Source organism: Bos indicus, chromosome 28 (assembly GCF_029378745.1).
Source record: "Bos indicus isolate NIAB-ARS_2022 breed Sahiwal x Tharparkar chromosome 28, NIAB-ARS_B.indTharparkar_mat_pri_1.0, whole genome shotgun sequence".
NCBI classification, from domain to species: Eukaryota; Metazoa; Chordata; class Mammalia; order Artiodactyla; family Bovidae; genus Bos; species Bos indicus.
In genome coordinates, this window is record NC_091787.1 from 10530583 (window position 1) to 10556494 (window position 25912).

Below are 25912 nucleotides of genomic sequence, written 5' to 3' on the forward strand. Positions count from 1 at the left end.
TATTCACACTGTGTAACACTGTAATATTAATAATATAATATGATAATATAATATTATTTAGGCAACTTAATGTTTCCCTAAATGTTGTCATGAAATATTAAATAAATATAAATAATCATATATCAGCAGATGACAAGACTTGAGGTAATGATATGTTAAGTGATATATTAGGGTCATAGAGGATTCCCTGGTGGTCCAGTGGTTGAGACACTGTGCTTCCATTTGAGGGGGCACAGGTTCTGTTCCTGGTTGGGGAACCAGGATCGCACATGCCACGCAGCTTGACCAAAAATTTTTAAAAATAGAAAAGTTAAAAGAAAGTCATAGAATTGTGTACCTGAAATGATACACATATTAAAGGAGATTGTGCTACATATGCTTGTGCATGCTAAGTCGCTTCAGTTGTGTCTGACTCTTTGTGACCCTATGGACTGTAGCCTGCCAGGCTTCTCTGTCCTTGGGATTCTCCAGGCAAGAATACTGGAGTGGGTAGCCATTCCTTTCTCCAGGGGATCTTCCTGAGCCAGGGATCAAACCTGCGTCTCTTATCTCTCCTGCATTGGCAGGCGGGTTCTTGACCACTAGCATCACCAGTTAAATGGCATTACTCTCTCATGAGTTTTTAATTCTTCCTGGTTTTCTTGCACATATCTAAGTTTCCTTGAATGGCTTTTAGATACATTAAATGAAGTTTATTGAACTCTAACTATGTTTTATTATAGTCATATGTTATATATTCATAAATACATGTGACATAATGAATGATATCATTTGCACAGTAATGAGATTCATTTTACTGAGCAACTATTTATCCCGTGAATATTTATTGTGTGCACTACCGTGTGAGAGCATTGTACTCTGCAGGTCCTGGGGCTTGAATTCTGTTGCTCAACTCAAGTGGCTGGTGCTCTAGGAGAGGATACAGACACATAGTTAACTATGTAATGATTTAGATGTGCTAGGATACAGAATGTACTGAAGAGAGAATAAAAGAAACGCAGACTTTCTCTAGCTGTGATGAGGGTGATCCCTGTGTAAATCTTTAAGATGTGTGAATATCTAGGAAAAGGTAAGCAGGTCAGATTTAAATGGCCAAGTATTCTTCAAAAATGTTAAGAATATGAATAAAAGAACTCATGAATTATCAAAAAACAGAAATGAGTGGGAAATATGTGTGTGCAGAATTCATTCCTTTCATCTCTCTATTCTTATGTTAATTCGTGAGTCATAGAATAGTTTGCTAAGAATATTTTCACTTGCTAACCAATATTTTCACTTGCAAAAGCGGTGGATGCACAGAAAAGACTTAATTTATCTCAAATGCCAGTGACCCATGCAAGTGACTTTTTGTACTGTACATCTGGTCATCTTTCTCAGAAGAGTGAGCTGTCTCCTTGGGATTGTCTAATACTCAAACACCAGACAAGCTAACGCATCAGCACAGCCAGACATTCAAACAGTTGCAAGACACATCTTGATGTTCGCTTTTGGATCACAGATCTTACCAACATCTATTTACTTCATTTATAGGAAAATTCACTATTTAAGGTCTTTCCTTTGGGTATTAAAATGCTCTGCCAAATGGCAGCCTTCATGACAGCGGAGACCTTTTCCAACATGTTCATCAGGGCTTAGGTACTTAATTATGTTTGTTGAGTGTTACCCATGCTGCTCACAATGCCTTATTCTCTGGGAATAGCATTATCCTTGATTCTATTTTCACCTACACTGTCTTAACAGTGCTTTGTTTTGCTTAACATAACCGAGAAGACAACTGAACTAACTGGATAGTTATCAGAAAGTGTTTCTTGATCTTATAGAGGAAAGAGGATCACAGAAATAAGTGCTTTCAAATTACACAAATTGCTTTGTTAAAATTTCCAAACCACTGTTATCCAAACATTCTAAATGTTTTCTTCAGGCATTAGTATTACATTCATATTTTGACTCTTTACTGCAGAGGATAATACCTTTAGTTTTACTTTTTTTTAGCTAACATAACATTTTTATTTCTTCCAGAAATCTACATGTATGCGCCGGAGATATTACAATCTGGGAAGTACAGTGTTCAATTGCCTAGAAATTACTAATGAATGTAGAATTCCATGTTGGGATTTTTTTCTCTCTAATACTTATGATTAATCTCTTCCTTGAAATTCCGAATGCTATTAGCTAAACACATAGCTTGCTTGCATCATTTACTGCAACTTGTAAATTCTCATTTGTCCCTATCTAACAAAATAATTATATAGTTTAACATTTTTTCAAAATTAAATTCTTTTACTCACTTCTACTAATGTGTTCACAAAGACTTGTCATCTTCTCTCCATCTTATTAAATATATTAAGAAACAGTAGACTTCGTTAGAATTTTCTTTAACTGCCTCTATTTATATTTACTGTTGTAGCTCTTAGGATAAAATTAGTGAAAATGCATAAGCCAGGGTAGGTTAATTTTTCTTTACTTATGTTTTGGTACCATAACTGAATTTTAAAAAGGATGCAAAATTATTTCATATAGGATGGTTTCATATTTCTTTGGTTTTTAAAAATGATATAGCTTCTAAAGTACACATTGTTGGGAAAATATGTTTTTTCTAAGGAAAATACTTAACATCTGAAACTATTTCAAATGTAGCATTGGGTGACTTTGAAGATATTTTCATAATAATTGTAAGATACTTTTGGAAAATTGAAAAATTAAAAGTTTTTAGCTAAAAGGTACAGCTGTTTAGTACTACGTTCCTGAAGATGTTTGGGGGGTTAAATACGTATGTCTCTGTCTTTCTACCTCAGGTTGAGCATCCTCAGAGATCAAAAAAGGCCGTGTGGCACAAACTGCTCTCTAAGCAGAGGAAACGAGCCGTGGTTGCTTGCTTCCGGATGGCTCCTTTATATAATCTGCCGAGGTCAGAATTTCTTTAATGTTGCTAATAGATTAAAATTACTCTTCCTCTAAGAAGTGATAGGAGGCTAGCATATACCTTGACATGAATATAGTAGTCCAAGAGAAGGATGAAGGAGATTTATTTCCTCTTCTGTGTAATGCTTAACTTCCTTTTTTCCTGTTGGTTATTCTCATTGGCCTGTAATGTCATTATTGAATAGATTTTATTTTTTTATTAAAGTATATTTGTGCTTTAGATTTACAGTAAAAGGATTTATACATTTATCTTTTCTTTTACAGATTTTTTTTCCTGTATAGGTTATGAGAATATTGAGTAGATAGATACTGTGCTATACAGTAGGTCCTTGCTGGTTATCTGTTTTCTATATAATAGCATATATATGTTAATTTCAGACTCCTAACTTATCCCTCCCCACCCTTTCCCCTTTGGTAACTATAAGTTTATCTGTTACTTTTAAATAATTAGGAGGATCTGCTCACATATTTGAGGCAGGATAGAGAAATCAGCTTCCCTAATAGCTCAGTTGGTAAAGAAGCTGCCTACAGTGCAGGAGACCCTGGTTCAGTTCCTGGGTTGGGAAGTGCCTCTGGAGAAGGGATAGGCTATCCACTCCAATATTCCTGGGCTTCCCTTTGGCTCAGCTGGTAAAGAATCCACCTGCAATGCAGGAGACCAGGGTTCCATCCCTGCATTGAGAAGATCCCCTGGAGAAGAGAAAGGCTACCCACTCCAGTATTCTGGCCTGGAGAATTCCATGGACTGTCTAGTCCATGGGGTCACAAAGAATTGGACACACCTAAGTGACTTTCAACCAGTCTTTGGGGTCAGACTGCCTTGATTTGAATCCTGACCTCACAGCTTATGAGTGCATGATTTTGGTCAAGGTTCTTTCCTGACTTTTTTGTAGTTTTCTCAACTGTACCATAATGTTTGCCTCATAGAGTTGTTTAGGTTATTTAATGGGTCGAGGTAGACAGAATGCTTAGAACTGAACATAACCCAACGTTAATCGTTGTTTGTTACTTTTGTGATTATTTCATCTTTGGGGAAAAGAATTGATAGGGAACTAACTTATGGGAATAATGCAAATACGTTACCCTTCATGGTACCTCTTCAACTCACTTTATTGACTCAACATCCAGTTCCATCAACTAGCAGATTACAAGTTAGTTTCTACAATACAACAGAGTCTGCTATTCCACATTCTCTGATATAACATATTCAAAATTGTATTCCTTATTCCAGTGGTTCTCAGACCTGGTGCTTTAAGGAAATACACTCAGATTCACTTGAGGAGTATCCAAGCCTCAACCTGTTGAATCAGACTATCTGAGGGCTTAGCATGTGTACTGTGTAAAAACTCCCCAGGGGATTCTGATGTGCCAGTAGAGTTGAGCTTCTCTCTTGTATAAGAATTGATGGTGAGTTCTGGCCATTCCAGGTGCCTGGTCAGTTCTCTCTGGATTTCAAGGCCCTTCATAAACCTAAGTTTATGTCTCACGATTCCTTAGTCTACCTTTGGTACTGTTAATGTTGTAGCATTCCACTCTACAGTGGCACCATCTCATTTTAACATTTAGCTCTTATGTTCCCTTATTGATGTGACTTTCTTAGAGTGGAACCTTAGCCATATATCGCATCAATTTCAAGATGAGTTTAGTCTTTATTGGTCTTCTTTATTTCATAGGCAACTATTTTCATCAGTATTCTAGGATTTAATCTTTGGATATATACTCCCATAAAGTTCCCTTAATACGTTTACTTTTGTAATCCTCAGAGGCTGTATCTGATGTTAACAGGAAGACTGAATAATTCCTCTCTTGAAGCTCACGACTGTTTATCCAGAGCTACTTTATGTCATAAGAGCTACCATGTAATGAGCGTCTATCCAACATGTTTTATGTTCTTTATCTCAGCTTGAGTCTCACAAAACTGAAGCATAGATGGGGTTATCCTAGTTTTATAAATGAGAGAAGTAAAGTTAACAAAGTTTACTTTGTTTACAAATGTTAAAAACTTTGTTACAAAGTTTACAAATGTTACAAAACTTAGAAATAACTGAATCCAGGTCAGTATGATCTGAGAAAGCTTTCTCTATCTACTGCAATGTCTTGCTTCTCCAGTCGAGATTGGAAAGTTTATTTTTATTTATTCTTTTATGCACAGATAATCCAGTGATTAAGTGCTACTGAGTGCCTTTTCAATTTATTTTTTAAAAAGCTCTTGAAATTGTGCTTACCTTTTAGGCATCGGGCTGTCAATCTCTTTCTTCAGGGATATGAAAAGTCTTGGATTGAGACAGAAGAACATTACTTTGAAGATAAATTGATAGAAGACTTAGCGGTATGTTTTTGCTGGGTTAGAAGATGAAAGAAGGTCTGGGCTTGGTGGAATAACATTGGTGTGAGCCATTTATCTTATAACATTGAAAAGGACACAATATTGCAGCCTGTGGGGCTTAGGAAACTTTATTCTGGATTGTTACTGCATGCAATGTTTAGGGAAAATTCACTCTTCTTATTTCAAAGAGATCTCATCAACAGCCAGTAGTTCAGAATTTAAGTAAATTTTGACTCTATTGTCCTTTTAAATTATTCCTCAAAGGAACTTCAAACAACCTCAGAACCAGGATAGAACTATAAAAGCTGAACCATAAAAAATGATTCACCAAAAATAAGGTGAAGTTTAACAAAAGCCAATGAAAAGTGGCTGGTTGTTAAACATATGCAGGGCGGAGAATGATAGATTAGATGCAGGAAGAGCAGAAAGTCACAGTAGATATAGAATAAACGGAGAAGTGGAATTTTTCATCCACCCATGCTGATAAGGACGCTTGTGCTACTGAGAATGCTTCACTCAAGGGAGCCATTGTCTCAATTTTTTATAAGCTGTGGCTCTATTTAAAAATTTGATCAAGAACCACCTTCTCAGGGAATTTACAAGCATGTAGTTCCACCGCGTTTTGTAGACTGAGAGGCTCCATAATTCCAAAGTTAAAACTTTGGTCTAAAGTTTTTTTTGAAAAAACACACAAATAATCAGGGAATGTGATGGACAAACTAATCTAATTCATAAAACCTTAACCCTGATTATTCCCATATATTTTATTTAGTTATTTTTATTGGGGTATAGTTGATTTACACTATTGTGTTAGTTTTTGCTGTACAATGATCCTATATATTTTAAGTGAGTTTCATTTTTCTTTAGAATCAAACCTTTAGAATATTAGACTATTTTAACCTTGCAGATTTACCATACTAGCTGCAACATTAAGCCTTAAATCCAAGAAAGAACATCACTTACATATAAAAAATATCAGTTTGAATGCGTAAGTCTAATAGAGATACAAAATTCATTAGCCATTCAACAAACAGGATTAATTCATTCTTGAGTCAGTAAAAAATGCTTAATAATTTTCCTTATGGTAATTGTTCAATAAATGAAATTACTTTTTTTAAGTTTTAAAAGTAAAAATGGGAATAACATGTAAGTGGTTCAAACATTAACTCATTCAGCATTCTTTACCTATCTCTGTCTACGTAGGCAACAAAAATGTTTCATTTGATAGAACAGTTTGCCTTGCTAGGTGCACTAAATTTTTATACATGGAGTGACAGCATTTTATTGCAATTTTTTGTATTTGAGATCTCCTTAGAGCTGCTGAAATCCATGTAGCAGTTCACTTTTCAGTTAGTTATGATGCTGCTTATAAGAATAGTATTCAATTTTTTTTAAATGATATAAATCATGCTTTCCCACAATGTTTTTTTTGTCCCATTATTCAACAACTTTTTAAATTAAAAACTTGTTTTATTTTTATTTTATTTGGCTGTGCTGTGTGGCATGTGAGATCTTAGTTCCCTAACCGGGAATCAAACCTGTGTCCCCTGTATTGGGACATAGAAGTCCCAGCTTTCTTCTTTAAAACTGTATACTTTTGCATCGATAATATAATACACACGTCCAGGTACAATGCATATAACATAGATACAGACATGCACCACAATAGGAAGAAAAAGACTTTCTTTTTATTTGCTATTCCAAGCCTTCACAATGCTCCTGGGTTTGAGTGAACATTTCACCTTAATGTGAAATTTTATGAATTTGACTTTTTTATAGAAACCTGGAGCAGAACCTCCAGAAGAAGATGAAGGAACTAAGAGGGTTGATCCTCTTCATCAGCTGATCCTTCTGTTTAGTCGAACAGCTTTAACGGAGAAATGGTATGGTTGGGGAGTTCACAGGAGACATAGGAGGAACAAACAGAAACCCATGTCTGAATGTTCTGTTCGTCACATGTTCATGTTTCAATTTCATCGTCTTCTTGAGAGGAGAGAACATTGTTCAAAGTTAGTTGGGAAGATCCCCTGGAGAAGGAAATGGCTACCTACTCCAGTATTCTGGCCTGCAGAATTCCATGGACTACAGTCCATGGGGTTGCAAAGAGTTGGAGATGACTGAACGAGTTTCATTTCACAGGACTAGTCTGGTATACATGTATGAATCAACACTCGTTCAACTTCAGACTTTAATATTTACCTATCAAAAATTAATATTTACCTAGCTCTAATTCTTTTAATAGTACTGTAATTAGCTGGTTGAGTTGATTCCGAATCTTCTTATAATCTTTTCTTTATCACAAATGTCCTTTAGAAATTAAAACAAAAGAGCCCAAAGTAAATTTCAATACCAAAAGTGTTGGAGACCACCGGTGACCCCAAATATCTTGTATAGATTATCTCCATTGTCCAGTGAGTGTCAGGAAACTTCAGGAGATGGCTAAGCCATCCCTTCAATGCGAAGTTTCTTTGAGATCTGTTTTAAAGGCCTTCTCCATTTTTCTTGGTTCTTGTTCTTTTGAATTCATGAAAACCACAGAGGGTAAAACCTCTATGGAATTAAATAAGAAATGCATTCATAAGCTTGATAATTAAAGTGTGCCAGCACCTGCCCATGATAGGGGCACGGTGTAGATTCATTCTGTAGATGAGACCTTGCAGAGGTTTCAAAACCTTCATCAGCTTCCCTGTCTTGGGAAAGAAAGCCAGCTTTGCCCTAGGCAAAGCAGGAAAAGAATTTAATTATCAATCCCTATTCACATGTGTCTTGACGAGTTCATCTGACCTCTGTGCATGTCATAATAATGTACATTTCTCCCTCTTAGCTAATGTGATCCATCTTTCTCTCACTATTTCTCTCTCTCTCTCTCTCTCTCTTATTATTTCCTAACTAACAAAATCATCTCATCCCTAAGCATAGAGCAGCTCCCTGTCTGGCATTGTCAGGTAATGAGGTATTTCTCATAAGTGGACTTTTCTGATGGCTGTAAGTTTAAAACTGCTAAGATAATTTTGCAAACAGGAATTTTTTGATGGAAGTCTTTCTTCAGTGAATTAGTGATTTTCATGCTTTTTCAAAAGAAGATAATAAATAGATTTTAACCTGTCTTAATTTTTAAGAATCTTTTATGACCATGATATTTTTTCACTATGTAGTCATAATAATTTGGGTAGTCTTTCGAACAAATGTCAGATATCACTTCTGCTGTCAAGATACCTGACATCATGTAAATTTTCTCATTTCAATGTTTGTATTTTTAAGAAAATATTAATGTTACTACATTTGTGTGTAAATCAGTAAATTGTTTATTTACACACAAACATATTTATTATATTAGACTGTAAAGTAAGATGGGGCCAACTCTTGAGGAAGTCTGATATCTTTGCTTTCTGATTCTACAATATTTTTGAATGATTGCTCTAAGTTTTGTGTTTGTTTCATTTAAAAAAAGACACACTTGTTGAAAGAAGGTTATTTTATATAGTGATGGTAATTTTTTGTGTAACTAACCTACTTAAAAACTGTTGTTTTTTTCTTATTTTTCATAGCAAACTGGAGGAAGATTTTTTATATATGGCTTATGCAGATATTATGGCAAAGGTAAATAAATTCTTGATTTTAATGGTAAAATATAAAAATCTACATATTTCTCAATTAAAATAAACAATTCTTAAATTTTAGAAAACGTAAGTGCATTAATCTCAACTTTTCACTTGTTGCTTGAATATCTGTTCTAACTTTTTTGACAGATAATCATTGTTTCTTCATTTAACATTTTATTTAAGGGAATCTCACTAATTTTCCAAACATTCATTTATTCAACAAATATTCACTGGGCATTAAGATACTGGAGATAATATGGTGAATCAGAGAGAAATACACACATCCTGTCTTCTTAGATTTCATCATCTGATGGAAAGGGCAAACTTTGAACAAATGATTACCCAAAAGATGCTGACAAGTTTAATGGTAGAGGAGCAATTAGGAGTCTATGGAGTAGGTTGCATAGCACTGAGTTTTAAGGAAGTCCTTGACTATTGAATGATGAGTTGACCGTGCAAAAATAGTAGTAGCTAAGTATTTACTGGGTGCTTATTTCATTTAATCTTAGAACAAGGAGATGAATGAGGCGATGAGTATAAAAAAGGAGTCAGGTTTCTCTGAGGCTTCTGACTTGGGCATCTGAGTTGACAGCAGTACAATATGCTAAGGTGCGGAGCACCAGAATCAATGCAGGCTTAGAGTGAAGAGGCAGGATGGCAAATTAAATTTTCAACATGTTCGTTAAAGATGCCTGTGAAGCATCTAAGTGGAAATGTCCAGTGTGTGGTAAGATAGTCATTTCTGACATTCTGTATCTCATGGAAGGCTTATAAATATAGCTTTGTTGTTGGTCAGCATTAGAAGGAAACTGAAGCCATAGTAGTAGATAATCTTGCTTAGGCAGAAAAGGAAGCATGAGAAGAACAGTCAGCATAGGACCAAGCCTTTAAAGACATGAATGCTTAAGAGATGGCTAGAACAAAAGGACTTCTCCCCAGAAAAATAGGAGAAAATCTTAAGTTTGAGCATACATAGGAACTGTTGAAATGTGTGGTCAACAAGGTCTTACTCTGCTGAGGGACTGAACATAAGGATTGAAGATTCCACAGGATTTATTCCATGGACATCATGTGACCATGATGCAGAGAATTTTGAGGGAACATTGATGTCCAAGTATGTATTGTGGGGAAGTAGAGATTTCCATGTGAGTAGATGTGGCATAAGTCTCTTTATTGAGAAGACCGAGAAGGAGGAGAAAGATACAAGGTGATAAACATCTAGATGGAATTATAAGGTTGAAGGGGGATTATTTTTGCCTGTTTGCCTTTTTTTTTTTTTTTTTTAACGTTTTAGAAAAATAGATGTTACCATGCTTCTATTCTGGTGGGAAGGATCAAAAAGAATAGAGAGGGAATAATTTGTGAAATAAGGCTTTGAACAGGTAGGAGCATGGTGACAGGACAGGTTAGAGAGCATAAGGGAAAAGTCATGGCTTCCCACTCACAGTCAGTAATACAGTTACCAGTATATTTATGGAGACATAAAAGCAGATACCTTTAAAGAAAATCATCATGAAATTATATTTATATTATGAGCAGTATATAGTTTATTTTCTATTCTATTTAAATAAAAAGATCTCTGAGATCATGACTCTGTCAATAGATTTCATGTCCAGTTAATGGTTTGAAAGCCATAGTGTATAAGATGAAAACTATCTCAATGTACATCATCAGATTAATGGATAAAAAAGATGAATTCCATATATGTGTGTGTGTGTGTGTGTATGTATACAATAGAATACTACTCAGCCATAGAAGGGAGAAGGCAATGGCACCCCACTCCAGTACTGTTACCTGGAAAATCCCATGGGCAGAGGAGCCTGGTAGGCTGCAGTCCATGGGGTCGCAAAGAGTCGGACACAACTGAGCGACTTCACTTTCACTTTCCACTTTCATGCATTGGAGAAGGAAATGGCAACCCACTCCAGTGTTCTTGCCTAGAGAATCCCAGGGACAGGGGAGCCTGGTGGGCTACAATCCATGGGGTCGCAAAGAGTTGGACACGACTGAAGCGACTTAGCAGCAGCAGCAGCCATAGAAAGAATGAAATAATGTCATTTGTAGCAACATGGATAGAATTAGAGATTATCATACTAAGTAAGTCAGAAAGAGAAAGGCAAATACTGTATGATATTGCTTACATATGGAATCTAAAATATGACACAGAAAACTTATCTATAAAACAGAAACAGATTCACAGACATAGTAAACAGACTTGTGGTTTTCAGGAAAGTAGAAGGATGGATTGGGAGTTTGGGATAGTTGTATTAAGTCACTTGAGTCATGTCCAGCTCTTTGCGACCCTGTGGACTGTAGCATGCCAGTCCACATGCCTAGGATGCTCCAGGCAAGAATACTGGAGTGGGCTGCCATGCCCTTCTCTAGGGGATCTTCCCCACCCAGGGATCGGATCCTTGCCTCTTACATCTCCTGCGTTGGCAGGCAAGTTCTTTACCACTAGCACCACCTGGGAAGCCGTGTATGTGTAACTGAATCACTTTGCTATACACCAGAAACTAACACAACATTGTAAATCAACTATCCTTCAATAAGATACATTTTTAAAAAACACGATTAAAAGATGAAAGAGGAAAGATATTTCCTTCTATGGAAATTGGTACTGAGTATTGACTAGAAACTAAAATGGAACTCCCAGACAGTGTGGAAAGCCTCACTGATGTCGCTTTGTATAAATTTGGGCAGTACCAGTTTTCCTGGTTGGGTGGCTTTTCCCTAGCAGTTCCCAGAACCAAATGCAGAGTCAGAGAAGGCAAGAAGTTAGATTCATCAAGGATGGCAGTTTTTACCAGACTGTTGTTGAAGGACAGAGGATCATAGGGGTTTTTTCTGTCATTATGAGACTGGCTGAGGCATTGGATCTTGGATTCTGAGTAAGACAAATAAGGAAATGAGACAAGAGGGAGCTGATAAGTAAGGGGATTGTAAAGTAGTCTGTGGGCTGTTTTCCTTTCAGCTGAAGAAGCAATGAGCAAGTGGTTTGAAAAGGGAAAAGCTCCTGTTTTGAGAGTAATAGATTCCTGATCTTCAAATTCTTCCTTGTGACGGGAGAAGAGTCAGCCCCCACCCCACACTTGTCCTGGTTCCATCCTACACTTAAATCTAATCTCTTTTGAGAAAGGTTCAAATATTGATGCTCACTTTTCTTCAAGATTTTCCCATCAAAATTAACTAATCTCTTTCCATTTATTGTTTAATGTATCCCCGGAATGCCAAGCTTTCATCACTTCTTCATTCTTCTCTCAATCAGTTATCAAGATGTGTGCCCCTAGAAATTATCTGAACACTGTGCCGGCTATGAGTTTACCTGTGTAGAGCACAGTGGGACTTTATCCTGGCTTATTCTGCCCTGGGATTCTATACATTTACAAGAGATTGTAAGAACTCACTAGTTTTTTGACAGCCAGGTTGCATTTTTTCTCTCATTGTGAGCTTGACTTTTCACCTCAATTCCAGGTCATTTATGAATTTCTTTTGAGGTTTATCATACATATCTCTATTTTGACAGTTGATGTAGGCTTTAGTTAACTCATCAGTTCTCTAATTGGAGTTGAACCATTGTCCAAGGCCAAAATAGTTTTAAAGTTCAGTACTTTCATGCAGTGTTAAATATCTCTTTACATTTATGTTACCCACAGACTTGATAAGTGTGCTCTCCCAGTGTCTCCCTAAGTTGCTAGTTTTGGTGATTCACATCAAACTATTTAGTAAGTAGTTTCGGGAGGCTACCTTTCTTCACTTTGATAGTCAGCATCCCAGGAGTCTGAAAATTTCTCTTGGACTTCATAGTTTCTCAGAATTTACTAGTGGTCATTTTACATTCACGTATGATGATTTTTGACTTGAATCTTGACACTTGAACTCTATTCAAAAGACTTAAGTCATCCTGTCTTCAGTATTGTAGGACTTTATGAAGGCAGCATTCACATCTTAATTGGTTGTTCTAAAATTTCAGTTTTCATTGTTTTTTTTTTTTGTTGTTGTTGTTTTTTTTAATCACTGAAGCCCAGAATTGGGTTAATCAGCACTCTGGATCAATGATACACTCCCATTATTGACTCCTTTTTTATTTAAATTCCTCTCCACCCCTCAGCACTGCATAGTATGTGAGATCTTAGTTCCCTGAATAGGGGTTGAACCCACGCCCCCTGCATTGGAAACACTAGAATACCAGGGAAATTCCCATTATTGGTAGTTACTTAGCAATTTCTAATACTGTAGTAACTACCCATAAACTCCCTACTCACAAGAAAAGCTAGTTCAGTTCAGTTCAGTTGCTCAGTCGTGTCCGACTCTTTGCGACCCCATGAATCACAGCACACCAGGCCTCCCTGTCCATCACCAACTCCCGGAGATCACTCAAACTCACTTCCATCAAGTTGGTGATGCCATCCAGCCATCTCATCCTCTGTCATCCCCTTTTCCTCCTGCCCCCAATCCCTCCCAGCATCAGAGTCTTTTCCAATGAGTTAACTCTTTGCATGAGGTGGCCAAAGTACTGGAGTTTCAGCTTTAGCATCATTCCTTCCAAAGAAAACCCAGGACTGATCTCCTTTAGGATGGACTGGTTGGATCTCCTTGCAATCCAAGGGACTCTCAAGAGTCTTCTCCAACACCACAGTTCAAAAGCATCAATTCTTCGGCACTCAGCTTTCTTCACAGTCCAATTATCACATCCATACATGACCACTGGAAAAACCAGAGCCTTGACTAGACGGACTTTTGTTGGCAAAAGTAACGTCTCTGCTTTTCAATATGCTATCTAGGTTGGTCATAACTTTCCTTCCAAGGAGTAAGCGTCTTTTAATTTCATGGCTGCAGTCACCATCTGCAGTGATTTTGGAGCTCCAAAAACTAAAGTCGGCCATTGTTTCCACTGTTTCCCCATCTGTTTCCCATGAAGTGATGGGACCAGATGCCATGATCTTAGTGTTCTGAATGTTGAGCTTTAATCCAACTTTTTCACTCTCCTCTTTCACTTTCATCAACAGGCTTTTTAGTTCCTCTTCACTTTCTGCCATAAGGGTGGTGTCATCTGCACATCTGAGATTATTGATACTTCTCTTGGCAATCTTGATTACAGCTAGTGCTTCTTCCAGCCCAGCTTTTCTCATGATGTACTCTGCATAGAAGTTAAATAAGCAGGGTGACAATATACAGCCTTGACAAACTCCTTTTCCTATTTGGAACCAGTCTGTTGTTCCATGTCCAGTTCTAACTGTTGCTTCCTGACCTACATATAGGTTTCTCAAGAGGCAGGTCAGGTGGTCTGGTATTCCCATCTCTTTCAGAATTTTCCACAGTTTATTGTGATCCACACAGCCAAAGGCTTTGGCATAGTCAATAAAGCAGAAAGAGATGTTTTTCTAGAACTCTCTTGCTTTTTCCATGATCCAGCAGATGTTGGCAATTTGATCTCTTGTTCCTCTCCCTTTTCTAAAACCAGCTTGAACATCAGGAAGTTCATGGTTCACATATTGCTGAAGCCTGGCTTGGAGAGTTTTGAGCATTACTTTCCTAGCATGTGAGATGAGTGCAATTGTGCGGTAGTTTGAGCATTCTTTGGCACTGCCTTTCTTTGGGATTGGAATGAAAACTGACCTTTTCCAGTCCTGTGGCCACTGCTGAGTTTCCAAATTTGCTGGCATATTGAGTGCAGCACTTTCACAGCATCATCTTTCAGGATTTGAAATAGCTCAACTGGAATTCCATCACCTCCACTAGCTTTGTTTGTAGTGATGTAAGAAAAGCTAAGACCTTTATAATTACCTACCTTAATTAAAATGGTTCTCTCTTTAACCCATACCCTGCCTCCCCATATGAGGAAATCATCATCTTGTATCCCTTGTTCAGGATAACCTCACTTTCCTTTGGGGGCTTCCATGGTGATTCAGACAGTAAAGAATCTACCTGCAGTGTGGGAGATCCAGGTTTGATCCTTGGGAAGATTCCCTGGAAAGGAAATGACTACCCATTCCAGTATTCTTGCCGGGAGAATTCCATGGACAGAGGAGCTTTACATAGTTTTCATTAGTTATATGAATTTATTACTATATATATTATATATGTGTGCATTGTCAGTCACTCAGTTGTGTCTGACTCTTTAAGACCCTATGGACTGTAACCCACCAGGCTGCTCTGTCCATGGGATTCTCCAGGCAAGACTACTGGAGTGAATAGAGATTTCCTCCTCCAGGGGATCTTCCCAACCCAGGGACTGAACCCACATCTCCTGTGTCTCTGGCATTGGCAAGTAGATTCTTTATCCTTGAGCCACCGAGAAGCCCTATTACGTGTAAACATGCATTTTATATATATGTGTGTACATTATATATATATATGTGTGTGTGTGTGTGTGTGTGTGTATATATATATATATATATATAATTATGTACTTTTAAAGATTTTAGTTGTTCTAACTTTTAAAAGCACATGATGCTATGAGTAAAGTTTTGGTACTTAATAATTACACTGTCGTTTTCTAAGATACACTTATGCTTTCGTGTGGCTGGAGATCATTTGATTTGACTTACATTTCCCTGTGCAACTACGCAATAGCTTATCCATTTACCTTTTTGTTTGTAACCTTTTGTGTTGAATCTTTGTTTTTGCTGATGTGAAAATGGGCTTGAAATGCCTATTTTTATTCATGTCCAAAAGCCATGGGTCATAGGATGTATGAATGTTGAATTTTGAGAAGATGCCCAGCTGTTTTCCAAAGTTACTGCCCCAAATTACATTCCTCCTTGCTACATTTAAAAGAGATTCTGGTGATACGTATCTTCTCCAGTATTTGATATTTTATGTTTTACCAATTTTTGTCAACAAGGTGGATGTGGTATGACATTTCATTGGGGTCTTAGCTTTCATTTCTCTTGGGTAGGTAATTTTCACATTTAAAAATTACTTCTCTTTGGTGGTTAAGTCTGAAGCAAACCCCTGATGAGTAGTTCTGCACTTTCTCTTGTTATTACTACAGTTTCTGCACTAAATCATAACTTAGTATTCCTTATTCTCCTTCCTTTGGCTGTATGTTTAAAATTCATTTTAAATCTTTGTATTCTTCAGGCCACGCTTTATTTTAAACCTTGTGTTAATGTGTTTTGTTTTGTTTTGTTTTAATCTTCCCAACACCCTCTTTCTATCGTATGTATTTGTTCTTGTGAACATCTTAGAAAATTTCCAATTCATCCACGTTGGTTTGCTGTTGCCCTTTCATTTTCTCCTCATTGTGATCACTCGTGCTTGATTCTCAGAATGTCTCTTTATATCCCAGCATCCCTTCTAAACTGTCTGAAGCCGTTCTGTCCAAATGGACTGCTTTTACCAGTTTAAACAAGATAACCATGTGGAAGTCTCTAGAATAATAACATCATAAAGTAAACACTCTTTTGAGTTTCTGGCTAACAAAAACTTTGTCTCTTCTTGCTCTTACTAATTTACTGAAAGATACACATTAAGTTATGCCCAGTGTTTCGTTCTTCACTGGTTAAAATTATAAAATGCAAGGGTCACTTTGTTATGAAAGTTCTCTCTTCTACCTCATCCAAATCCATCCAAAATGGATTTCAGTTTGAAATTCAACCTGAAAATTTCTTTTTGCATCCTCTGTCTTCTGAGGAGTGACATAATCAGGAAGGCAAGTGAAAAAGATATGAAATATCCTTGTTTTGCAGAATGAAATTTTCAGCAGATGGTGGTGGTGAGAAGTACCCCATGTAAACTTTATGCTTATGAATTCTCATTGCTGGTTTTGAGTTTTGCTCTAGATATCTGAATGGTCTGAAGACGTATCCTCTATTTTGGTTCTAATTTTTTTCTTCAAATTCTCTGTGTCATGCTTCTGCCCCATTATGTATGGATCTTATTCACTTTTGTTTCCTTTCTGGCATACAGGATCACTCTTCCTTTCCTAGAAATGATCAGTTCGATCCAGAAAATTGAGTCCTGTATTTCAGGACCATCTAATACAACCTATAGTTTATCTAGCATTATCATATTACGTGGACGCAATTTGCTGTTGAAAAACTTATCTCCTATGCCTGTAAATCTTTCAGTTTCTCTTAAGTACATTAAAAAGTGCTAGACATCTGCTGTAGTTTTCTTGTGGCTCCCATGCCAATCAGTACAAGTTTAGCTTATGGATTTGTTGAATTCTGTAGTTCAAGCTTAATAGATTATTTTTAATTACAAATTTTAACCTTTTAAAAGCAAATCTGACTACATTTTCTTAAAAAAAAAAAAAAAAAAACTAAGCGGTTTATGATACTCTTTACAAAGGATTGTTTTGAAATACCTGTCATCTAAGAGTCCCAAATTTCTCTGTATAAGAGCAAACACATCTTTTACTAAATGCCAACTTCTCTATAAATGTATTCTTCAACTCACACCTTATTCATACCCAGTATTTCTGAAGGTAACAAAATACATATAGGAGATGATGTGTTTGAGAGAAGGTACAACTTTATATCCTTAAGAGACGTTTTGTATTCATATTCTCATTTGCTTAAATAATATTCATATTTGTTCAGTTCAGTTCAGTCGCTCAGTTGTGTCTCACTCTTTGTGACCCCATGGACTGCAGCACGCCAGGCCTCCCTGTCCATCACTAACTCCTGGAGTTTACTCAAACTCATGTCCATTGAGTCGGTGATGCCATCCAACTATCTCATCCTCTGTCATCCCCTTCTCCTCCCACCTTCAATCTTTCCCAGCACCAGGGTCTTTTCCAATGAATAAGTTCTTCACATCTGGTGTTCAGTACTTTACATCAAAGTATTGAAATTTCAGCCTCAGCATCAGTCCTTCCAATGAACACCCAGGACTGGTCTCCTTTAGGACGGACTAGTTGGATCTCCTTGCAGTCCAAGGGACTCTCAAGAGTCTTCTCCAACACCACAGTTCAAAAACATCAATTCTTTGGTGCTCAGCTTTCTTCACAGTCCAACTCTCACATCCATACATGACTACTGGAAAAACCATAGCTTTGAGTAGACAGATCTTTGTTGGTGAAGTAATGTCTCTACTTTTTAATATGCTGTCTAGGTTGGTCAAAACTTTTCTTCCAAGGAGCAAGTGTCTTCTAATTTCATGGCTGCAATCACTATCTGCAGTGATTTTGTAGCCCCCAAAAAGAAAGTCTGTCACTGTTTCCACTGTTTTCCCATCTATTTGCCATGAAGTGGTGGGACCAGATGCCATGATCTTCGTTTTCTGAATGTTGAGTTTTAAGCCAACTGCTTCACTCTCCTCTTTCACTTTCATCAAGAGGCTCTTTAGTTCTTCTTTGCTTTCTGCCATAAGGGTGGTGTCATCTGTATATCGGAGGTTAATGATATTTCTCCCAGCAATCTTGATTTCAGCTTGTGCTTCATCCAGTCCAGCATTTCTCATGATGAACTCTGCATATAAGTTAAATAAGCATGGTGACAATATTCAGCCTTGACATACTCCTTTCCCTATTTGGAACCAGTCTGTGGTTCCATGTCCAGTTCTAACTGTTGCTTCCTGACCTGCATACAGATTTCTCAGGAGGCAGGTTAAGTGTTCTGGTATTCCCATCTCTTGAAGAATTTTCCACAGTTTGCTGTGATCCACACAGTCAAAGGCTTTGGCATAGTCAATAAAGCAGAAATAGATGTTTTTCTGGAACTCTCTTGCTTTTTCCATGATCCAGCGGATGTTGGCAATTTGATCTCTGGTTCCTCTGCCTTTTCTAAATCCAGCATGAACATCTGGAAGTTCACTGTTCAAGTACTGTTTGAAGCCTGGCTTGGAGAATTTTGAGCATTATTTTACTAGCATGTGAGATGACTGCAATTGTGCAGTAGTTTGAGCATTCTTTGGCATTGCCTTTCTTTGGGATTAGAATGAAAACTGACCTTTTCCAGTCCTGTGGCCACTGCTGAGTTTTCCAAATTTGCTGGCATATTGAATGCAGCACTTTCACAGCATCATCTTTTAGGATTTGAAATAGTTCAACTGGAATTCCATCACCTCCCCTAGCTTTGTTCATAGTGATGCTTCCTAAGGCTCATTTGTCTTCTTCACATTCCAGGATGTCCAGCTCTATCATGTCTAATCATGATAACCATCATGATTATCTAGGTCGTGAAGATCTTTTTTATATAGTTCTTCTGTGTATTCTTGTCATGTCTTAATAGCTTCTGCTTCTGTTGGGTGCAATACCATTTCTGTCCTTTATTGTGCCTATCTTTGCATGAAAAGTTCCCAAATATCCTAATTATCTTAAAGAGATCTCTAGTGCTTCCCATTCTATTGTTTTCCTCTATTTCTTTGCACTGATCACTGAGGAAAGCTTTCTTATCTCTCCTTGCTATTCTTTGGAACTCTGCATTCAAATGCATATATCTGTCCTTTTTTCCTTGGCCTTTCGCTTCTCTTCTTTTCATAGCTATTTGTCAGTCCTTGTCAGACAACTATTTTACTTTTTTGCATTTGTTTTTCCTGGGGATGGTCTTGATCACTGCCTCCTGTACAGTGTTAGGAACTTCTGTCCATATGTTAAATCATGTGATCCTGTTAGGAATCTTGTTACTGTTTTTATTATTTACACTTTAATTATGAGAAAACAGAGACTCAGAAAGGTAAAGGAACTTGCCCTAGACTAAACAGCTCTTAAATGGCAGCATCAAAATTTGAATTGGGCACTCTGCATCCTCAGGGCATGTTCCTAACCACCGCACAGCTCTTCTTCCTTAGTAACCAGAACTCTCAGCTGTGGGAATTAATTAAGAATATATGCACAGCTCCTTTATTATTTCTGGAAAAATAAAATAATTCAATGGTCAGTTTTATAATTTTTCTGTAAACGAAGGATGTTGGTAGCAGTTGGAATTTTACTTTCCTCCTATAGACCAAATATAACAAAAAATGAATTTATCAAAAAAAATAGATTACAAGATTCACTTTAATTAATAGACACTGCTTTCTGTTAATTTTAATTCGTAGCTATTAAATATGTTTGTATTAACACATTGTAATTTAAGCATAAAAGAGGAGAAAACAGTGATGTTGTCTAAGGTTTGTAACTTGATTTCAACAAGGAAAATGCATGAATAAGTAGTATGTACAGTATGATATAGACCTCATAAGTATCTCTATGATATATATAAAATTGATGATTTAGTATTTGCACAGTATAGTTTTCTTTTAGTTCACAAATTCATTGATCATGTCATGTAAACTTATTACATATAATGAATATATTCAAATAATATTGATAAAGTAGCACAAGTGATTTATTATTCTGTGCTAATTCATTTATATTTTCTGTCTCAGCATATTCTTATCCTGTTGACCTTTTCTCAATTTTTTTTTACATGTATCAGAGTTGTCATGATGAGGAAGATGATGATGGGGAAGAGGAAGTGAAGAGTTTTGAAGTAAGATGGATCTTTCACTTTTGTCTTTTATCTATGTTGAAACATTGTTTCATAGCTTATAACTGACATTTATGTTTCTTGCTTCATGGCTTATTGCAGCTTATTGTGTCAAGGAACTGCATGTCAGAAGCTGGATGGACAAATTTGAGTCCTAACATTTGCTGAAGTTAAGGCCAAGGAACGTAGGCTAGTTAAAGAATTAAAGAAAGCCCATATGTTCAGGATGAGTGTTCCTGAGAGCCCTTGGAGATGAGGTTGCTTCACATTGTTCTCATCTCGGTGAAGGATGGGGTCTGAAATTTCCAGCAGCCATGGGAGAAAAATATTTATGGAAGAGCAACCCAACATCAAGTTTCTAATTAAAGCCTTGGTGTGAACTTTTTTCTGAATCAATGAAGTCCGAAAGATTTGGCCTCTTTCGACTTCTGCCCAATGAGGTCACTCATTCCCTGCACATATGTAAATGGTGGCACGCAGTCTGCTTGCATGAGGCAGGATTGCATCTATTCCTAGAATTATGTTCTATTACATGATTTTCCCTCAAACCTTCTCAGCTTTTAAATTTCCTATACTTTGAAATATTGCTCAATATTCTTTAGCCAAAAAGAAAGCAAATATTATTTCCCCCCTTGGCTTAGGCTGCACTTTTTTTTTTAATATATATATCTAAGAAAGACTAGCTGTTGCTAACTACCACTCTCCTTATTTATTTGTTTTTTTTAATTTTCAAAAAGAAATTAAATGAAATAGAGTAGACTCTTTTTTTTTTCCTGCTTTTAATTTATGTGTCTGTTTTGAGCTGAAAGTTTGGAAATATATTAGTAGCCAGCTGTAAGTCTTTAATTAAAGTGGACCCACAGAAAACGTGTAGGTGAGGAGTAGATACTGAATAGGACTCCTTTCTGGAACAACTGGAAGAGAGCATCCCTGTGGCATTGCGTCCCTGAACTCATTGTGCAAAAAAAAATGCTAGAACAGGCTAGTTTGAGAATCACCCATGACTATTGCTGGCTGAGAAAAAAATGCCTTAAGATTCATTTCCTAGATAACACTATAATCTTTTCTAATGTATGTGTGTTCTAGTCTCAATAAGATAAGAAACTGAGCTAAATTAGAATGAGCTGTGAGCGGCAAGTCATACTATTTTTCTGAAGTGCACACCATATATACTCTATCGGTTGTCTTCCGAGCAATTGTTTATTGCGATTTTGCTTCTTGTCCTCATCCTTCCTTAAGGTCACAGGATCCCAACGCAGCAAGGTAAAACTATATATATGTGTGTATTTGTCTGGGTCTGAGTTTCAGTTTCTCGTGACATTTACCTTTGTTAGACCCAACATCTTGGATTCTTTTGTTTAAAAAAAAAAAAAAGATCTTGCAATCTTTGTACCAAGTTCGTAGCTCCAATGCCATTGGTCTCTTCAGTATCCCTTCCTTGACATAAGTTTATTCTTCTTGCAATTTAAATGACTCATAATTTGAAATTTTATCCTCCATGTTGCATTTGAACTGAGTACTGTGCTGAAATGAAAAAGTCTACCCTTTAGGTGATTAAATTTTAGCTGGTGACTTTTCATTGTAACATTTCATGCCTTATCCCTTTTGAGAGTGTTTATACTGGTCTCATTTCTAGAAAAGAGATATGATATATGGTACTGCTGGTGGAATTAGACATAATCTTCTTTTCCTTTGTGCTAGAAATACCTTCAACTGGTAATTAGGATATTCCATGATTTCAGAGTTGACTTAGTATTTCCTTATAGGAAAGAGCTAGATGACCTTTTCTATCTCTGAATATTCTGAAGAGCTAAGTGTGTGGAAAGTTTGCTAAGAGAAAATATTTTAGAATCACAAAAAATTGCCTTTCATTTGAACCCTGTTAAGCTTACATTTTATTTTCATGAGACTGTTTAGTCAGAAAATCGGTCATGCTGCTGCTACTGCTGCTAATTCGCATCAGTCGTGTCCAACTCTGTGTGACCCCATAGACGGCAGCCCACCAGGCTCCCCCATCCCTGGGATTCTCCAGGCAAGAACACTGGAGTGGGTTGCCATTTCCTTCTCCAATGCGTGAAAGTGAAAAGTGAAAGTGAAGTCGCTCAGTCTTGTCCGACTCTCAGGGACCCCATGGATTGTAGCCTACCAGGCTCCTCTGTCCATGGGATTCTCCAGGCAAGAGTACTGGAGTGGGTTGCCATTGCCTTCTCCGATTATCGGTCATAAACATCCCAAAAAGAAAATGCCTATAATGACTTTAGTTAAAGAAAAGAAAAAAAAAAACTTTTCTGAGTGTAGAGTGTCCTTTTTTGCCTTCTATTTTATAAAGTGAACTATTGCTGTTAAAGTGAATTTAGAATGTCATAAAGAATCTATTTTTAAGAAACAAATTATAATGTTTTTTTACTCACTTATATTTGGAGAAATATATTGTTATATCATTTTAAAATTTGACTTCATGCAGATGCTACTAGATTTAGCTCCAATCAAATGGATATAATTTAATGGCATATAATATGCATAAAATTTATAAATTATAATTATCAGTAGGTATAATGGATATAATCCTGATTTGGTGGATTTTTATAGTTTTATCACTGATGATCTCAGATAGAATTCCTGTGACTTGTTGAGGGTTGGAAAATATGAAGGGACCTCTTAACATTCACCAAAGATTTGATTTCATTAGACACCATTGCAGTTCATGCCCCAGAGTATATATTGACATCCATGGAGTGGGGGTGGATAAGGAAGGCTGGGATAAGAAAGTGTTGCTGGTTAAGAAAACCATTTTACTCTGAACAGGAATGTAGTTTCAGGAAGAACTAAAAGCAAATACAATTTGGTAAATAGGATCAAATTTGCTGACATTAGAAAGGTTCCCTATTCAGAAAAAAAAAGTCTGGAAATAACTGGTAGTGGAATCTTAGCATTTAGAGTGTAGGATTCAGGTCATACTGAGAACAAGAAATCAGGAGACTGTGGAGCCCCACCTGGGAGAATGGGCTACATGCCATGGATTTAGGATGTTGGGAGAGAAGCTCACATAGGTGAAACCTGGTAATTAATCCCCCCAAAGGAGCTAGAGGCCACCAGATATGACTGTCCCAGCAGAAGAGAGGATTTTAAAGTTACTGGTGGTTGCCATATATTCATATACATAACACAATAGACAAGATTTGGAAATTTTCACTTGGTAACCAGTGCTTTACTCATTCTTCATGTAATTTTGTACTGTAATCATTTATGCCTAATATGTGTAACAATCTATTTGTAAAATATATACTATGTAAGTAAATAGCCTGAACTCTTCCCAAGTTGAAAATAGAGGATCATGGTTTTCAGAGAGTTGACAGAGTCAACAACCTATGAAGATAATTTTGTCTGAAATTGACTCTCTGATACAAATAACACAACTGAAAAAATTTGGCCAGACAACTGAATTACTACTTTCTCTTTATAAATTTAGTAACGTCCTAGACTTTTTACATTGAGATGTCTGGTTGGCTAACATCATTTAGCTATAGTCAGATAGTGGAATTTTTCATCTAAGTTATAATGAATTTGAAAGGTCATTTGGTAGTTTCAGTAATTCTTTAAACAAATTATATTAAATAAATCTGGGAATAACATAGTGTGTGTGATTATTGAATTTTATCCCAATAACTGGCTGATTATTAATATTTGCTGTACTTTCTACTTAAATTCTCTGTCTATAAAGATACTGAGAAGAAGAAAGAAGTAGATTAAAAAGGTAGCATTATAAGGAAAATTTCCATGAGGAATAAAGTAAACTAAATAAAGCTCAAGAAACATGGAAAACAAGGAGTAGAGGCTAAAGTGCCTGGTATTAGCCAGCCCTTTTCTTCCGTCACATGTGTTTTACTAATGAGATCCTGTTAAAACTTGCCTGATTTAAGTTGATAATTTAATTCCCAGCTTAATCTGTAATATATGTATATTTACCTACAACTAATTATTAAAAATTTTATTGCATAATTAGTAGTTATATATTTCTCTGACTTCAGGCTATTTTAATATTAAAACTATAAAAGTGAAAATGAAAGTGAGTGAAGTTGCTCAGTCGTGTCCAACTCTTCGCGACCCCATGGACTGCAGCCCACCAGGCTCCTCTGTCCATGGGATTTTCTAAGCAAGAGTCCTGGAGTGGGGTGCCATTGCCTTCTCCAAAAACTATACAAAGGGATAGTTAAATCTGATAAAGAAGCCAGTATTAACTGAAAGGAAAGAAATGTTTCAGCAATGACCCAGAGTGTTAATTACTACAGTCCAGAGCTTTTCTGGCCTTTGAATTTTTCATAAGTGAAACACATAATAATAAGAAATAATAATGTTTCAAGTCAAGTAACTTTTCTGAGCATGACGGGTTTTTCTCACCTAGAACAACAAGAAACTTTGGTAACAGAGCAGACCACATTTTTAAATTAAGATTTTTCAAAACATACAGAAACATTGTTCCAATGGTTACTTCTCCTATTACCATTCTTTCAAATCTGAGGGTGCAGCGTTCAGTGATAATTCAATGAAGGCATTTCTGTGGAATGTTAAGTGCTATAATATAGATTTATTAGTTATGGAAAAACCTAAATTAATGACAGTGAAGCTTAAGTAATCTAGAGGAATGGACCATTAACTCGCTTTCTAGACCATCTTTCTCAAGTACAATATTAAGCAAGTTGCATCATCCTTTGGCAAATGCCCAGTTTCTACTTCACAGATGAATTCTCTGGTGAGTCCCTGAGGTCCTATTATTCTGTACTATTGATTAAGGAGAATTCCTTGTGTCTTCAGTGCCAAATATGGCTGTGGCAGAGTTGATATTCTGTAATAAAAATTTAGATTAATCTGTGTTTTCTCCCTGATGGGCCTCAGACATAACTAAAGCGAAATCATACCCACCCAATACTTAGAGCAATACCCAGCTCACATTCCAAAGAATGTATGATTACATGTGGAGGAATCAATTTAGGTCTAAAATGTCTTAAAGACCGATGTTATATAGCTAAATACCATGATAAAAACACTTTTATTTGGCCCCTCCAATGATTCTAATTTTGAATAGAATTCATTTTGGGGGTAATGAATTGACTATAAGATGTTCCCTTTCCAATAGCTACTCATAATTTAATCTCTGAAGGGCTTATTTACTTCTGTTTATAAGAGCACAGTAATTTAAATTATAATAGCTTCATGAATCTTAACCAAAGAGAACTATTAACTATTTTAAAAATTGAGATACATCTATGGTTATAAAACATGGAAATAATTATCTCTTTTATTAAGAAAGTTTATACTTCTTTAGTTTCTTCCTCAGAAGCTCTGTGGTATCAACATATGGACTCTAGAGTGTTGAGTTGCTGTCATACTGTTGAATGATTGAAGGGAAAGGGGGAAGGAATTTTCATGGCCAGTGTTCTCTAATACTCAGGCTTATTGTTGCAGTCTGCCAACTCCATTTTTATATACTGAAATTGTTGATCTCAAGTAATACCCTCCCATCTTAGCCCAGGTTCTGTAGAAAACAGAGCAAAGAGGTTATTTGCTAGCACTTTGTTGGAGTTGTTACAGTCTTAGGGAAGTAAGGGTGAGGAAAGAGAGAACTGATACTTGGAGGCAGAGAG

General features: G+C 36.6%; 1 protein-coding gene across 3 annotated transcripts in view; it reads left to right on the forward strand.

Moving 5' to 3' along the window:
* Nucleotides 1–25912, forward strand: part of RYR2 (ryanodine receptor 2) — an 832848-nt gene that overhangs the window by 703339 nt on the left and 103597 nt on the right. For 2 of the 3 annotated variants that reach the window (XM_070781952.1, XM_070781953.1), the window contains 6 exons: nt 2796–2908; nt 5155–5251; nt 7028–7131; nt 8797–8848; nt 20220–20273; nt 21510–21533. In XM_070781952.1, the coding sequence (XP_070638053.1) occupies nt 2796–2908; nt 5155–5251; nt 7028–7131; nt 8797–8848; nt 20220–20273; nt 21510–21533 (444 nt within the window). Of the gene's footprint in view, nt 1–2019; nt 2065–2795; nt 2909–5154; nt 5252–7027; nt 7132–8796; nt 8849–20219; nt 20274–21509; nt 21534–25912 lie in introns of all 3 variants that reach the window. The other variant, XM_070781954.1, reaches the window with a different exon arrangement.